Genomic DNA, 17148 nt, shown 5'->3' with positions numbered 1-17148 from the left:
TTAAGTGAGTTTTGCCCCATTTTTATGACCTTTCTTGCCGCACTTGGCATCCCTGCATCACTTAATTTTCCAATCCTATTCACAACAGAATCCCTTATGCCACCAGACTTGAAATTCTGGGCTTGGACAACCTGGAACTGCGCTGCTTGCGGTCCAATCTAAGCATAGTACACAAAATTATCTAAGTTGTCGACAGGCTTCTTCAGCTTCAACCATGATAATACACGGGCTGTTGGGGTCTGCCAGCAACTTGCGGAACTGGCAGCGGAGTCGGACAGTGAAGAGGCTGGGGAGGACGATGGGCCAGTTCTGGAGTCAGGGGAAGGCCCAGACAAAGGCTCTGCGTCGGAGGCAGAGATGGGGCCAGGGCCATCTGGGAGCAATGCACGGACTCCGGAGCCTCCAGAGGTGGACAACAGAGAGGCAGAGAAACAGGAGGAGCCTGTTCCTAATGCATGCATGAGAAGAGCTGCCAGAAGGCAAGAGCAGCTGAAACAAAAAGGACGACTCAGGAGTAAGGCCAGAAGATGATTGGCCCCTCCCATAAGGCTTAAAAGAGCAGCAATGAGCCATTAGGTTCTTTGTAGAAAAGCAACGTTGATTCCATTGCTTCTTGTCAGTCTCTTGAACTTTGTGGGGGTTTTGAAACTCCCCCAAAAAGGGGGTGTTATTAGCCATCAAACCTCAAAAATACACTTTTCTCAAAAGGTTTCCACAATTTTGGCCACTACTGTAATCGCTGTCCATTTTGAATACGTAGAGAAAAAATCTGAGAGTTCACTAGGTTGATGCTACACGGAATAAAACTGTGATTGAATCTAGATGTAATTAAAGAGCCAGAAGAGGCAGTGGCTCCCTCTGGAGAAAAACCCTTTTCCATTATGTATGGGCACAGTTTGCTCGCCACAGTAAGGATCTCAGCCTTGACTGGCATCTCTAAGTTCCAAGCAAATGATCCACCATCATTATTCTTTGGAGCATCGGCCGCTTTTGAATAATCAATCCGAGGCTGTGACATTTCAAACTTTACTGACTTTTGCGTTCAACCTGAGAAGATGAGGCTACCTTCTTTCATTAAAGAACGGGCAGGAGTAAGTATTACTAACAGTGGGGGAGCCCTCTAGAAGAGCCATTCTTTGTTGGTTTTCAAAGTACCTCTTTTAAGATGGTCTGACTTTTTTTTTTTAAATGCAGAGCTGAACAGACGATTAAAACCAACGTGGGTAACGTCATCCATGCTAAAATAGCCCAAGAAAGTGAGCGAGGGGAAAAAATTATATGCTGATACACTGATGTTTCGTCGATCGTCATACGCACCGATGATGTTACCTAGTTTGGTCGTGAAATGTCTACAAGAAAGCAACCAAGCTCAGAGAGCACCAAGGGCCCCAAACAGTCCTCTTCCATCTCTTTTTCCTTTTCCTTCCCTCCTCTTCCTTCTTTTCCAGTCTGCAAACCCAACTCCCTTGTAGCACTGATGATATTACCTAGTTGGGTCATGAAACATCTGCAAGAAAACAACCAACCTCAGAGAGCACCAAGGACCCCCACAGTTCAACTCTGAGCCTCTTCTCTTCTCTTCTCTTCTCTTCTCTTCTCTTCTCTTCTCTTCTCTTCTCTTCTCTTCTCTTCTTCTCCTCTCCTCTTCTCTTCTCTTCTATCTTCTATCAATACTTGGGGACCTGCCTATCAGGGGTGTCCAAGCATGGGATGGAGGTACAACTCCCTTCACAGAGCAGTGGTCCATTGAGACTCAGGTTCTCTCAAAGCTTGAGAGGCAAAGTCAAGCAAGCAAATGTCTATAAATTTCAAGGAAAATTGACAGCTCTGGCCCTCATTTCAGAGGATCATTAGAACTGCAGAAAAAACAATGGCTACCAACCTGCCTTCCATTGAGGACCTGTATTCTGCAGGAGTCAAAAAGAGGGCTGTGAAAATATCTACAAACCCCTCACATCCTGGACATAAACTGTTTCAACTCCTACCCTCTAAATGACGCTACAGAGCACTGCACACCAGAACAACTAGACACAAGAACAGTTTTTTCCCAAACGCCATCACTCTGCTAAACAAATAATTCCCTCAACACTGTCAAACTATTCACTAAGTCTGCACTACTATTAATCTTCTCATCGTTCTCATCACCCATCTCCTCCCACTTATGACTGTAACTTGTTGCTTGTATCCTTACAATATATATTTATTGTTTCCTAGTATGATTCGATTGCTTATTTGTTCCCTATGACTATCATTAAGTGTTGTACCTTATGATTCTTGACGAATGTATCTTTTCTTTTATGTACATTGAGAGCATCTGCACCAAAGACAAATTCCTTGTGTGTCCAATCACACTTGGCCAATAAAGAATTCTATTTGCAAAGCTTGCTCACCATCTAGTGGCCTACGAAGGTAATAAGATTGTAAAGATTTGCGAATCCAATGTATAGAATAGAATAGAATAGAATGGAATGGAATAGAATAGAATAGAATAGAATAGAATAGAATAGAATAGAATAGAATAGAATAGAATAGAATAGAATAGAATAGAATAGAATTCTTTATTGGCCAAGAGTGATTGGACACACAAGGAATTTGTCTTGGTGCAGTTGCTCTCAGGCACCTTTTGACAATAGGCACTCAAGAACGGTTGATGTGTTCCCCTCTTAGTCAAAGATGATAATGGCTTTTCTCTGCTGTGAAGAAAGTGACTATTCAAAACATCTTCTCTGCTGCCTTAAATTCTACGTCAGCAGAACAAGTTGTTTTGTTTTTTGTTTTTTGGATTCTCAAATTAAAAAAGGAGGCTCAAAACATTCACATCTACTGTATTTACCGTGATGTTATTTTCCTAAATTCATCTTGAGCGAGAGCAGGAGAAAACAAGCGGCCAGAATAAATTAAGCCTCTTCAGTTCCATGCCAATTTTTGATACAACAAACTGTGTTTTTTTTCTGGTGGATCAACCTGTAGCTCTCGCTGCCGGAAGGAATGTCCTGGTTACTACCGGCGCTTCCACAGTATTTGCAAGGACAAGACCTCAACAGCTGTAAGGTTTATGGCAGGGGTGAAATTCAGCAAGGTTCTGACAGGTTCTGGCGAACAGGTAGCGGAAATTTTGAGTAGTTCAGAGAACCGGCAAATACCACCTCTGGCTGGTCCCAGAATGGGGATTTTGCAGTATCCTTCCCCTGGAGTGGGGTGGGAATGGGGATTTTGCAGTATCCTTCTCCCTGGAGTGGGGGTGGGAATGGAGGTATTGCAATATCCTTCCCCCAGGAATAGGGAGGGAATGTGGATCTTGCAGTATCCTTCCTCTGCCACACCCACCAAGCCATACCACGCCCACCAAGCCACACCCACTGAACCGGTAGTAAAAAAATTTGGATTTCACCATTGGTTTACATAGAAAAGAATATTTGCAGATCGGGATTGAATTGTGGGGTCCTGGATGCTCTCTGAGCTTGGTGGTTTCCTTACAGACATTTCATGACCCAACTAGGTAACAGCATCAGTGCTACAAGGAAGTTGGGTGTGCAAAGAGGAGGAGGAGGAGGGGGGGGAGGAGGATTGCCTTAAACTACAGTCAGTTTAGCCCGCAATTTTAGAACTTTGATTTTCAGATCTTGATTCTTGGTTACCTTCTCCTATTCTTTGTCTACTACTCTCCTATCCCCTGATCCTGCCACATTAATTACCCACACTTCCTTCTTTTCAGCCACAGTGAAATCTTCTAGTGTGTTATGCACTTTATCAGGTTTAAATTATGAATGGTATCAATACGTTTATCAGTAAATTTAAATTATTACTATTAATATAGATTTGAACAATGGACGTGGGCTCAGGGCAAAAGAGCAGCTTTAACTCACTATGCTATTTATCCGTTGCTGGCTGATTTCACCATAGATAGACCACGAGCACTTATTTCAGCAATTTCACACGCATTTGTCACTTGAATTAAAGATTTACTTTATGTGCCGCAAGGAGTTAGAGGTTTTAAATATTTTTTAAAAAATTAGACTATTCCTCCAGAGACTCTTAAAAAACAATCAGAGTGATAAGATAAATTATTATTCAAGGGTGCATTTTAAATACACAAACCCGATATAAATTATTTCCAAAGGTTTCTGTATAAAATATCTTCCTGAATTTCACTTAATAATCAAAACTGTGCTCACATCCGAAATTGTGAAATAAACAGCTTTTTCTCACGTCCAGGCTATATTTCAAAACACAAAGGCTGGCTATAAAACTCAAAAAAGGCAGCAGATTGTTTTAGTAAATTCTTACTGAGCTTTTAGCAATGTTTCCAAGATGAGGGAGTAAACATTCCTCAGTGTTTTCGTTTATGAACTAAAGCCACTTGAAAGGAAAATGTATTTTTAGCACAGCTTTTTCTCAGTTGTGGATCTATTTTTTTTAAAAGTTTCTTTACTTAGCACAATGGATTTGTATGAAGTTAGTTTACTCTCTTGCTGGACCATATCTACTGTCTGCTTCTGGGGTTTTTTGGGTTGTGGTTTTTTTTGTTTTTTGTTTTTTGGTAAAACATTTTCTCAACTTCAGATACATTGGGGAGTTTTCTATCACAACTATGGTACTACCACAACTTAAGGAGAGATTGGACAACCATTTGTCTGAAATGGGACAGGGTTTCCTGTTTGAGCAGGGGGTTGGGCTAGAAGACCTCCAGGGTCCTTTCCAACTCTTGTTATTCTACTCTATCATATTGCAAGATCTAAAATGGACAGCCAACATCAAAAACATCATTAAAAAAGGACAACAAAGAATGTTCTTTCTGCGCCAACTCAGTAAGCTCAAACTGCCCAAGGAGCTGCTGATTCAGTTCTACAGAGGAATTATTGAGTCTGTCATTTGCACCTCTATAACTGTCTGGTTCGGTTCTGCAACCCAACAAGAAAAACACAGACTTCAGAGGATAATTAGAACTGCAGAAAAAATAATTGCTACCAACCTGCCTTCCATTGAGGACCTGTATACTGCACTAATCAAGAAGAGGGCCGTGAAAATATTTGCAGATCCCTCGCATCCTGGATATAAACTGTTTCAACTCCTACCCTCAAAACGATGCTATAGAGCACTGCACACCAGAACAACTAGACACAAGAACAGTTTTTTCCCGAAGGCCATCACTCTGCTAAACAAATAATTCCATCAACACTGTCAAACTATTTACTGAATCTGCACTACTATTAATCTTCTCATAGTTCCCATCACCAATCTCTTTCCACTTATGACTGTATGACTATAACTTGTTGCTGGCAATCCTTATGATTTATATTGATATACTGACCATCAATTGTGTTGTAAATGTTGTACCTTGATGAACGTATCTTTTCTTTTATGTACACTGAGAGCATATGCACCAAGACAAATTCCTTGTGTGTCCAATCACACTTGGCCAATAAAAATTCTATTCTATTCTATTCTATTCTATTCTACTCTATTCTAATTATTTTCTGTCTTCTGTTCTGTTCTCTTCCCATTCTGAAGATCGCAAATTGTGTGTATTTTTCTCTGTTAAATAATCCAGTTGCTTCGCCTCATACTGAAATGCGCTATTTTCAAAATTGTCAAAAGGCGGCTTACAGAACATAGATGAATAGGATAGTTATTCCTTCCCTGAGGATCCAGTTTTGGGGGCGGGGAGGTGAGACCCACAGAAGGAGTGGTGAAGGAAGAATGGGATGCCCACACAGACAGCGAGATAAGCCGAATCAATCAGGCAAATCAATGGGGCGGCAGCTGCTGCAGCCAGATCACCCCCCTATCCACTGGGTAAGCACCCCATGCCTTACTGCGATGTGCGAAGCCAATCTAGGAAAGGTAAAAAAAAAAAAAAGATCTCAAGGCTGGAAAGGATTTACAGATTTAACATCTGTTTTTCTAGCTATCCCACCTGGACCACCAAGACTAGATCAGCTAAGAAAAAATTGGCAGTCATTCTAGAAAGCGTTGTTTTTTTTTTCTTTTGCTCTGATAGCCTGGTCCTTATTATAGAAATGTACTTTTAAGTGTGGGGAAGCCAGCAGGGATGCTTCAATAATCACTTTAGAGACTTAAAATTTAAAATTTAAGTTTAAACCTCTGAGCTTTCACTCATGTCAGGGCTGCAGAATTAAGAGAGTTATTTCCATTGCTCTTCCCCCAACAGCCTTGAGCTGTATAAATAAAGGCAAATGAAATGTAGACTCTTCTGTTGAATTTGGGGGGAGGAAGAGGAGGAGGAGGAGGGAGAGGGGAGAAGAGGAAGAAGAGGGGGTTTGGTTTGGTTTGGTTTGGTGTTGGGTTGGTGTTGGGTTGGGTTGGTTGATATCTCCATACTTTTCAATAAATCACTCAGGCATTTATGATTCCCAGCTTGTTCAATCACAGCAACATCTAAATCAGAGTGTAATTTGTAATTCGTAAAGCCATAAAAGAGAATACTTGTAGCTTAGGGTTGAACTGTGGAGTTCTTGCTGGGTTTTTTGCAAATGTTTCATTACCCAAATAGGTAACATCATCAGTGCTAGAAAGGGGTTTGTGGAGAGGAAGAGGGGAGGGAGGGAGGGAGGGAGGAAGAAAGGAAGGAAGGAAGGAAGGATGGATAATGGTGATACTGATTAATAGTCTTTTTTATAAGAACATACCAAAAATCCACATTTTTTTCACATGGGGTGAAAAGAATTAGGTTTTTTTTTGAAAAAATGAATACTTGAGAAATGAACCCTAAAACATTTCACCGTCGTAATTTAGGAGGACAAGTTAAATAGGGAAATTGTCTTTCATCCTCAAAGGATTTCACTGGAGCATCGAAGAGAGGTCAAATAGAGAAGTGCCAATCAGACCACATGATAAGCTGAACGGACACGAGAGAGAACCAGTATAACTGCTCAACGGGAACCACTTGATAAATGGCCAGGATAGGAAACAACCTGAGAACTTTGCGTCAGAAATCGTTCAAGGAAGAAGGGCATGGGGGAAATATATTAAATATATAACTCCTCTGGCCTGTGACTACGTTCAACGTTTTGCTCTGTTGATTTATCAATTCTATTTCCTTTGGTCTACAAATCACTAAAACCTGGGTTGACGTGCCCATCCGATCACTTTTGGGTGCAATCAGTGCATTTAAGCAGAGGAAAAAAACCCGAAAGGCAACTATGGAGTTAGAGCAATAGCACTCAGATTTATATACCTACAGCCCTCTCTAAGCGGTTTACAGAGTCAGCCTACTGTCCCCCAACAATCTGGGGTCCTCATTTTACCCACCTCAGAAGGACAGGAGGCTGAGTCAACCTTGAGCCGGTCAGGATCGAACTCTTGGCAGTGGGCAGAGTTAGCCTGCAATACTGCATTTTAACCACTGCACACCATGGAAGGAAAGAAGGAAGGAAGGAAGGAAGGAAGGAAGGAAGGAAGGAAGGAAGGAAGGAAGGAAGGAAGGATATTGAGAGTGAAAGGGAAGGAAGGAGGGAGGGAGAAAAGAAAGAGCAATAGCTAAGACTTATACATACCGCTTCATAGTGCTTTTACAGCCCTCTCTAAGCAGTTTACAGAGTCAGCCTCTGGCCCCCAACAATCTGGGTCCTCATTTTACCCACCTCGGAAGGATGGAAGGCTGAGCCAACCTTGACTCAGTTATAAAGCAAAGGATCTACAGAAAGTGTTTTATAAATCCTGAAAACCAACATTTGCCTCCCCTCTTTATTCTCTGCTTTGCTCACCTCCATCTTTTTTTTGGTTATCATATTGATGTATTCTCTTCATACTCTTTTTCATTGGTTATTTTATCATTCTATTATCTCACTTCTGTTTACGCTCTTTTCATTTCTTCCTTTTTACTGTGAACCGACCAGATTAGCCTCACGAAGAGATGGGCGGCGAATAAATTTAGCAAATAATGAATAAGTAAAACTTACCTCCTTTCCCGAGATCCATGGAAGAGTCTTAAGTCCGCTTGGGTGGTTGTGCCTCCGGTGACTCATCACAACAACCAGGGAAACAGACATACCTAAGATTTGGAAAAGCAAAGATTTATGAATTTTAGGGCCTGAGTACTTACGGGACCGCCTGCTGTTACCATATGCCTCCCACCGACCCGTACGCTCTCACAGAGAGGGACTTCTCAGGGTGCCGTCCGCCAAGCAATGTCGGCTGGCGGCCCCCAGGGGAAGGTCCTTCTCTGTGGGGGCTCCCACACTCTGGAACGAGCTTCCCCCGGGTTTACGCCAAATACCTGACCTTCGGACATTCCGTCGCGAACTGAAGACGCATCTTTTTATTCGCGCGGGGCTGGCTTGAATTGAATTTTATTAAATTTTAAATTCTTATTAACTCATTTTAAATGGGGTTTTTAGTTCATTGCATATTTTTACTTTTCAGGCCAATTTTAAAATAAGTTTTTTAATTGCATTTTAAATTGTATATTGTACTGTCTGTTTTATTCTTGCCTGTACACCGCCCTGAGTCCTTCGGGAGAAGGGCGGTATAGAAATCAAATAAATAAATAAATAAATAAATAAATAATTTATTCATTAAAAGTTCTTGGATATCTCACCTAATTCCAAACCTCCCTATTATTCTAGCTAGACCGAGTCATATCCCTACAGTACCTTGCACAGGTAGTTATCAACTAACAACCACCATTGAGCCTAAAATTTCTGTTGCTAAGTGAGGCAGTGAAGTGAATTTTACATTTTGCCATCTTTCTTGCCACAGTTGTTAAGTGAATCACTGAAGTTGTTAAGTTAGTAACGCGGTTGTTAAGTGAATCTGGCTTCCCCACTGACTTCGCTTGCCACAAAAGGTGCTGACATGACCCCGGGAGATACTGCAATTGTCATAAATATGACCCAGCTGCCAAGCGCCTGAATGTCGATCGGGGAGGCTGCAATGGTCGTAAGTGTGAAAAACAGTCGTAAGTCACTTTTTTCAGTGCGCCACTTGAGGCCACTTGGAGGTTTGTCTTTTTTTTTTTATTTGCATTTATATCCTGCCCTTCTCCGAAGACTCAGGGCGGCTTACATTGTGTCAAGCAATAGTCTTCATCCATTTGTATATTATATACAAAGTCAACTTTATTGCCCCCAACAATCTGGGTCCTCATTTTACCTACCTTATAAAGGATGGAAGGCTGAGTCAACCTTGGGCCTGGTGGGACTTGAACTTGCAGTAATTGTAATTGCAGGCAGCTACTGTTAATAACAGACTGTCTTACCAGTCTGAGCCACAGAGGCCCCTCCAAAATTTGCATTTATATCCCGCCCTTATCTGAAGACTCAGAGCGGCTTACACTATGTTAAGCAATAGTCTTCATCCATTTGTATATTATATACAAAGTCAACTTATTGCCCCCAACAATCTGGGTCCTCATTTTACCTACCTTATAAAGGATGGAAGGCTGAGTCAACCTTGGGCCTGGTGGGACTTGAACCTGCAGCAATTGCAAGCAGCTGCTGTTAATAACAGACTGTCCTAGCAGCCTGAGCCACCAGAGGTCTTTGTCCTCAGGGTCACCCGAGTGGTGCAAATGGCTGTGGAGCCTTCTTGGAACTGCTGCAGACAAACCTCCAAGTGGCCTCAACGACTCTCTAAAAGGGATGCAAATGACCAGCTCCGTCTGCAAGGAATATAAATCCTTCCATTCCTCACCATCATCCAGTCAGAGCTGAAGAAGCTTCTTGGATGAGAAGCGAAAAGTCTTCAAAAGAAAAAACCCAAAAAGTCCAGTTGCCTGTCGGGGGGAAAAAAAAATACCTTTGGGATTCTCAGCGTTGTATCTTTCAGGAACTTATCTGCCTTGCACGGCCGAGATTAGAGTCTAATTGTGGATTCTGTGATTGATCGTTCAGGCTATTGGCCCCTCTGCAGGTGCAGCGTGCACCGTCCTTCACACTTGCTTGGTTCACAACGTTGAGAAAAGAAACACTTGACTGCTCGGGACTGTACAAGCTGCTCACCTCTGAATGCACGATGTCTTTCCGGAAAAACACGGGGAGACAGAACGTCTCTCCGGAGCAGTCCACTCACACGCATGACTCACTCATAGATCGATGGCAAGTCCTCCACTGGGAGAACATATAGTTCACACACACACATACACACTCACACACTTTAGAAGCACCCACAGCCCCAACAAAGAGAATAGCCAGACCTCTCTTGCAACTTCGCAGCTAACTTTCCAAGGCAAGTTCAGCATGAATTCCTAAACCGCAACACAAATCATTTTGTAATTGTTGTTGTTATCGTTTTGGCAACCCACCACACAACCAGTCTAGACCAGGGGTCTCCAACCTTGGCAACTTTAAGCCTGGAGGTCTTCAACTCCCAGAATTCCCCAGCCAGCAAAGCTGGATTGTAGGCATGCATTCAGGATGTACCTTGCTCCAGATGAAAGCCCCTAGCAGATTGCTGTCTCCAAAGCCTCTGGTGGCTCAGACTGCTAAGACAGTCTGTTATTAACACAGCTGCTTGCAATTACTGCAGGTTCAAGTCCCACCAGGCCCAAGGTTGACTCAACCTTCCATCCTTTATAAGGTAGGTAAAATGAGGACCCAGATTGTTGGGGGCAATAAAAGTTGACTTTGTATATAATATACAAATGGATGAAGACTATTGCTTAACATAGTGTAAGCCGCCCTGAGTCTTCGGAGAAGGGTGGGATATAAATGCAAATTAAAAAAAAAAAAGCTGGCTGGGGAATTCTGGGAGTTGAAGTCCTCCAGGCTTAAAGTTGCCAAGATTGGAGACTCCTGGTCTAGACAACCCTCAAGATTCCATAGCAGCTTTTGTAAAAAAGAGAGAGAGAGACAGAGAGAGAGTCTCACCTGGTTAAAATTATCTCAAATACAAGTAGATTTTGACTTACGATGGCAACTGAGCCCAAAATTTCCATCGTCAAGGAAGGCATTTGTTAAGTGAGCTTTGCCCTGTTTTACCACTTTTGCTGCCACTGTTACTAAGTGAATCACTGCAGTTGATAAGTTAGTAACCCGGTTGGTAACTGAATCTGGCTTTCCCATTGACTTTGCTTGTCAGAAGGTCACAAAAAGGAGATCACAGGACACTGCAACCGTCGTAAGTACCTGCCAGTTGCCAAGCCTCTGAATTTTGATCACATGACCAAGGGGATGCTGCCAAAGTCGCAACTGTGAAACACAGTCGCAAGTCACTTTTTTCAGCATCGTTGTAACTTTGAACGGTCACTAAACCCACTGCTGTAAGTCGAGGACCACCTGTATGGTGAGGTAATCGCTCGACTGCACTTTAAAAATCTTCCAGCATGTGGGTAAAACAGTCCCATGGCTGAATTCAGATCAACAGAGTTGGAAAGGACCTTTATTTTTTATTTTTTTTTAATTTACATTTATATCCCGCCCTTCTCCGAAGACTCAGGGCGGCTTACACTATGTTAGCAATAGTCGTCATTCATTTGCATATTATATACAACATCATCTTATTGCCCCCAACAATCTAGGTCCTCATTTTACCTACCTTATAAAGGATGGAAGGCTGAGTCAACCTTGGGCCTGGTGGGACTCGAGCCTGCAGTAATTGCAAGCAGCTGTGTTTAATAACAGGCTGTCTTACAGCCTGAGCCACCCACGGCCCTTGTAGGTCATCCACAACCCAAGCAGGAAACCCTACACCATTTCTGGCAGATGGCAGCCCAGTCTCTTCTTGAAAGCTTCTTGAATTCACATGTTACACCAAGCCAGGGTTTGTCTAACTGTAATTTATTTATTTAATCATGTCTGGCTGGTTGCAGAAGAGACCACAGATAGCCTAAATGCATCATAGTTTGTTGCATCTACGTAGCTCAATTTACAGCTGAACCAATGTACATCAGCCAAGGTTATGGTATATCACACGAGGGGTAAAGGAGTTGTGAGAACTCGGCCACCAAATTCCGGGATTTTTGGGATTGTCACGGAGAAGGTTTTGCCGTTTGCAGCCGGACAAACAGGCTCCAGCAGCCGAGAGTTTCCGCTGCCACCATCATAAAAACCTGTTTGCATTTCAGGTGGGTTTCTGAGAAAAGCTAACACAAGGAGGCCTCTGGAATTTGTTCTCGATTGTCTCAACCCGGTTTGCAAACGTCAGAAACGGCATTCCTCTTTTTTTCTTTTTTTTTTCTGCAAGATTTCTAGTTCGTAGGCTGTGTTAAAGGTAATCCTTGCAAGCCGGGCAGCTCTGAAACCATCTCTGCCCAAATTGCCTTTTTGGTTTGGCTCGGTTCTGGCTTGCCCCTCTGCCTTCAGGGGTAAGAAAAACGCAAGAGAGAGAGAGAGAAAAAAACCACATCGCTTTAGAGAAATAAAGAAATAAAGACCTATACAAATCTCCGTCTCTAGAGACATTGTATTCCATTGTTGCGAGGGCTGGAGCACTTCCAGGTCGTTTGATAAATAAACAAACAAATATATTCTGAGCATAAATAAACTGAAAAGACTGGAGGGAGGGGGAGAGGGATGCTCCAAAGTGCAGCTAACACAATACTTAATGCAATTAAATAATGCAATTAAAAACAACAACAACACCCAAATTGCAAACGAAGGAAGGTCCCCAAAAGACAGCAAAAGGGGTGTCTTTATTCATAAGGCTGAAGTGGTGTGTGTGGCTTTTTAGCCCTTTTCCTCGGGCACTGGCCAAAATGTAGCCCCCCACACACACACACACACAGACATCCTTTTCGCAAGTTGTATTGTGTGTGCCCGCACACAGACACACATAAGAGGGTGCATAAGAGCATTAAGCGCCTACCGTTCCTGTCCTATTGTTCCCTTTCATTATATCAAATTAATACTTTTGCTTATATATATATATATATATATATATATATATATATATATATATATATATATATACACACACATATTGCAGCCTATATTTTATATTTTATACATATTCTAGCCTATATATATGTTTATTTGATGCTTTGTTGCTTTTTATGACAATCAGTATTTTATAGTATATGGGAACGGTGGTATGGAAGGATGGAAAGGAGATAGGAATATTTAGTTACTAAGCATAATCAATAGATAAAATAAGAATACAAATATGTAGAATTTAATGTTTGTCATTATTGCACGGATTATTGTCAGATGAAAAACACCACAAATAGCTGTTAAATGATATAAGCTTTTCTTTTTCCTTTTTTTATGCTTTTAATGCAAAAAAGTTCAATAAAGTATATTTAAAAAAAAAAAGAGCATTAAGCGCCTACCGTTCCTGTCCTATTGTTCCCTTTCATTATATCAAATTAATACTTTTGCTTATATATATATATATATATATACATATTGCAGCCTATATTTTATATTTTATACATATTCTAGCCTATATATATGTTTATTTGATGCGTTGTTGCTTTTTATGACAATATTTGCATATACCGTTGTGACAAAATAATAATAATTAAAAAAAACGCCCATTCCCTATCCAAAGCGGTTGCTTCCCAAGGTATCTTAGCATTAACGCTCCACCAGAGGGCAGCACCTCCCCTGAAAGTGCGGTCCCTCTGGAAAAGATGCCTTTTCGCAACTCAGGCGGGCATCTCCTGGTGGCCTCCTTTCCGCGCCCCAATAATACACCTTTGGTCAGGCTTAGCTTGGGCCCGTCCCCTGTCTGCGCCCAGAAAGGGAAGAAGAAGAGGACGCTTTGACCTCCTCGGTGGCGGGGAAGGACGTGGGGGGGGAAAAAAAGGAGGAGGAAAAGAAAAAAAAGCGACGGGATCCACATTTCTCCTCAGGGAGGCCCGGCGGGCGGGCTCTTCCCTCTCGGGGGGGGGCGCCCCTCCCTCCGCGAGAACGGCCTCGCCCGGCTCCGCCCACCCGGCCTCGCCTCGCCTCACCCCAGGGGTGGGCGGGGCCCGCGCGCGCCGAGGGAACAGCCCGCCCTCCTGCCTCCCCTCCCTCCGCTGAGGTGGCCGGTTCCGCAAGTTTGACAGTTGGCGCGGAGGGCGCCGCCGAGGAAGGAGGGTCTGCGCGCCGCTCCGCGATTCGCCGTCCTCCACCCACCCACCCCCAAACCTCCAAAGCCGCCGGAGTAGCGGAGCCGCCGCTTCACACGTCCCTAGCCACCCGTCTGCCCTTCCGGGGCCACCTCACCCGCCGGCTTCGCCTCCTTTGGCCGCCGCCGTCATGTCTCGGGGACCCGAAGAGGTCAACAAGCTGACCGAGAGCACTTATAAGGTGAGGGGGGGGGGAGAGAGGGAAGGGAGGGGGGGACTCCAGCCCTCCCCTCCCCAAAAAAGCTGGGCTTGTTCCCCCTCGAGGGGAAAAAGGGACCCCCCCCCCAAATGCATCCAGACTTTCCTCTCCCTCCCCACCCAATGCCTGACTCAATGCAAAGTTAAAATTTTTTTTGCTCTTTTATGGGCTGGGAAGATTGCAAACCTGCTTGGGTGGGAGTTTCGACTTTTTTTCTTCTTTTTTCTTTCTTTCTTTTTTTTTTAAAGAGTCATTTCTTGCATTGCTCCTTGAAAAAGAAAAAGAAAAAGAAAAAAGAAAAATCTGTCCGTGGCTGCTTTCGTGGGATTTTTTTTATTTAAAAAAAAAAACCAAACCGATCACTTCTCGGATTGCTCCTTTTTTAAATAAATAAATAAATAAATGAATAAATCTATCCGGGGATTCCTTCCCCTCCTGTCATTTTTTTTAAAAAAGTCTTTTCTTGCGGTGCTACTTTTTTAAAAAAAAAAAAAAAAGTTCCGTCTGTAACTGCTTTCATGTGCTTTTTTTTTTCTTTATTTAAAAAAAAAAAGTCATGTGTTGAACTGCTACTTTAAAATAAAACATTTCCCAGGCTGTTTTCCTGTGATTTCTTCCCCCCCCCTCTCCCTTTTGTGTCGTGTTTTTTTCTTTTTCAAAGTCCTTTCTTGCTTTGCTCCTTTCTAAAGCAGTGATAGACATTTGTTTTTTAAAAAAAGGGAGCAGTTCCAGAAATGATTTTAAATGGAGAGAAAAGTCACAGGAAAGCACATTTTTAATGTGTCTTTTTTTTAAAAAAGGCAGTGGCTATTTGTTTATGGTTATTGCTTTGTTGCTTTTTGTTGGCTACTTGGTGGGGGGGGGGTGAGGATATACTTTTTATTGTTTAATGTTGGAGGTTGTGCAATGGTATTTTTTATTTCCTGCTCTTATTTTGGATCTGCTGATCTTGTTTCTTATGGATTGTTTCTTATTGGTTTTGTAAGGATGGCTATTTACTTTTATAGCTAGTCGGAGATTGTGCTGGTAAAAATAGATGTGCCTTTTAGGGTGTGTTTGTGTGTGTTTCTTTTGTGGGTCCTTTTTCCCTTTCTCACAATATTCAGAAAGTGAATCAAAAGTTAGACAACTTCCCCAATTAGATGCAGATTGGACTACAGTTCCCCCGTTGGCTTTTAGCTGGAAGAGATGGGAGTTGTAGCTGACTGAGGATGATGGGAATTTGGGAGTTGTAGTCTGACACACCTGAGCTGTGTTGATTTACAGCTGAAATGATTTATAAGCAAGCAAGTCAGGAAAATCACCATCCGGGAGGGGGGAAGATCCAGATTTATTCAATGAACTAAGCTAGCGGAATTTCTGCACATGCTCAGAAGCCCATGTTCTTTTTTAAAAAGAATTGCTCCTGATGGAGAGGGAAAAAAATCAAGAGATATTCAGGATGCTCCATCGCAGGGAGTTTTCAAGAGAAGATCGAACAAGTATTTGTCCATCTCCTGATATAAGACCTCCTACTTGCAGAGGGTTGGACTAGAAGACCTCTAAGGTCCCTTCCAACCCTAAGTTTCTACCTTTTCATATATATTTTTCTTTCTATCAGCATATGCTGCAAGCTGTTTTCTCATTTACTTAGAGTCAGTGCTGCCTGGGGAATTCTGCGAGTTGAAGTTCATACAACTTAAAAGTTATCAAGGCTGAAAAACATGGCCTTAGCCTTGCGTTTAAACCAAGCCCTGGTACCAAGTTACCTTCCCTTGTTTTTATCAGCATGTGCTGCGAGTTCTTTTGGCTTTACCTAGAAGTAAGCCCTCAGTGACCCTACAAAGGTTAAATTCTGAGGAACAAGAGGAGCATTTTATCCTGATAGGTCCCAAGGTCAGAAGAAGGAACTTGGATTAAAACCAAGCAAACATACATTGAGTATTGTCTTCCAGGCATGCCTTATTATTTATGAACAGAATTACCGCAGAAATTTGCCACCATTTTGCAGCAGGAAAAAATCCTGCTGTTTCCGCTATCCATTCTCGGTAGCTGTCAAGGACACGTTATCAGGGATGGCTACCAGCAAGCAGACCTGGGGGACCTCAACGAGAGATGATTTCTTTCAAAGAATTGTCTTTGCAGATTCCAGGTGGGGAAAAAGTTTGGCCTAGATCAGGGGTCTCCACCCTTGGTAACTTTAAGACATGTCGACTTCCAGCTCCCAGAATTCTGCTATATATGAGTTGAAGTCCACAAGTCTTAAAAGTTGCCAAGGTTGGAGACCCCTGGCCTAGATGACCTCTGAGGTTGTTTCCATTACTCGCTGCCAGAGTGTTCTCTTCACATCCCATTTAGGTGCAAATGCACATGTGAACATAAACAGACTCTGGGTCTAAATTAAAGTCCTGTCACCTTGGCTGGTAGCGGATGAAAAGCCATTTTTGAGTACCATATAGGTAGGTCTCCACTTACAACCGTTCTTTTAAAAAACTCTTCGAAGTTATGACGGCCCTGGGGAAAAAAAAAAAGACTTATAACCGGTCCCTGCGCTTTTGCCCGCTGCAGCATCCCCATGGTCACCCAATCAAAATTCAGGTGCTTGGCCAACAGGCACGTACTTACGATGGCTGCAGCATCCTGTGGTTACACAGTCACAATTTATGACTTTCCCACCCAGCGTCCTACAAGCAAAGTACAATGGGGCAAAAGCCAGATTCCCTTACTAACCGTGTGTAACTTACTAAACAACTGTAGTGGTTCACTTAAATCCGGCAAAAAGTCATAAAATCAGGTATGGCTCACTTAACAACCCTCTTGCTTAGCGGTGAAAATTCTGCCCCCCGCCCCAATTGTTGTAAGTTGTGTATTGCCTGCATTGCTTGTGATGCTCGTTTTTAACTGGCGCTTAGAACTAAGACTACTCCCTATGCAAACTGTCCATGCAGTGGTGGGA

General features: G+C 42.7%; 1 protein-coding gene across 1 annotated transcript in view; it reads left to right on the top strand.

The window, feature by feature from the left end:
* Window positions 1-13943: 13943 nt before the first annotated feature.
* BAIAP2L1 (BAR/IMD domain containing adaptor protein 2 like 1) overlaps window positions 13944-17148 on the top strand; it is a 56777-nt gene continuing 53572 nt past the window's right edge. The window contains exon 1 of the mRNA XM_058157798.1: window positions 13944-14195. Within this exon, the coding sequence (XP_058013781.1) occupies window positions 14145-14195 (51 nt within the window). The 5' untranslated portion in view covers window positions 13944-14144. The remainder of the gene's footprint in view (window positions 14196-17148) is intronic.

This window comes from Ahaetulla prasina, chromosome 14 (assembly GCF_028640845.1).
Source record: "Ahaetulla prasina isolate Xishuangbanna chromosome 14, ASM2864084v1, whole genome shotgun sequence".
Classification (NCBI taxonomy): Eukaryota; Metazoa; Chordata; class Lepidosauria; order Squamata; family Colubridae; genus Ahaetulla; species Ahaetulla prasina.
This window is presented reverse-complemented; position numbering and strand designations above follow the sequence as displayed.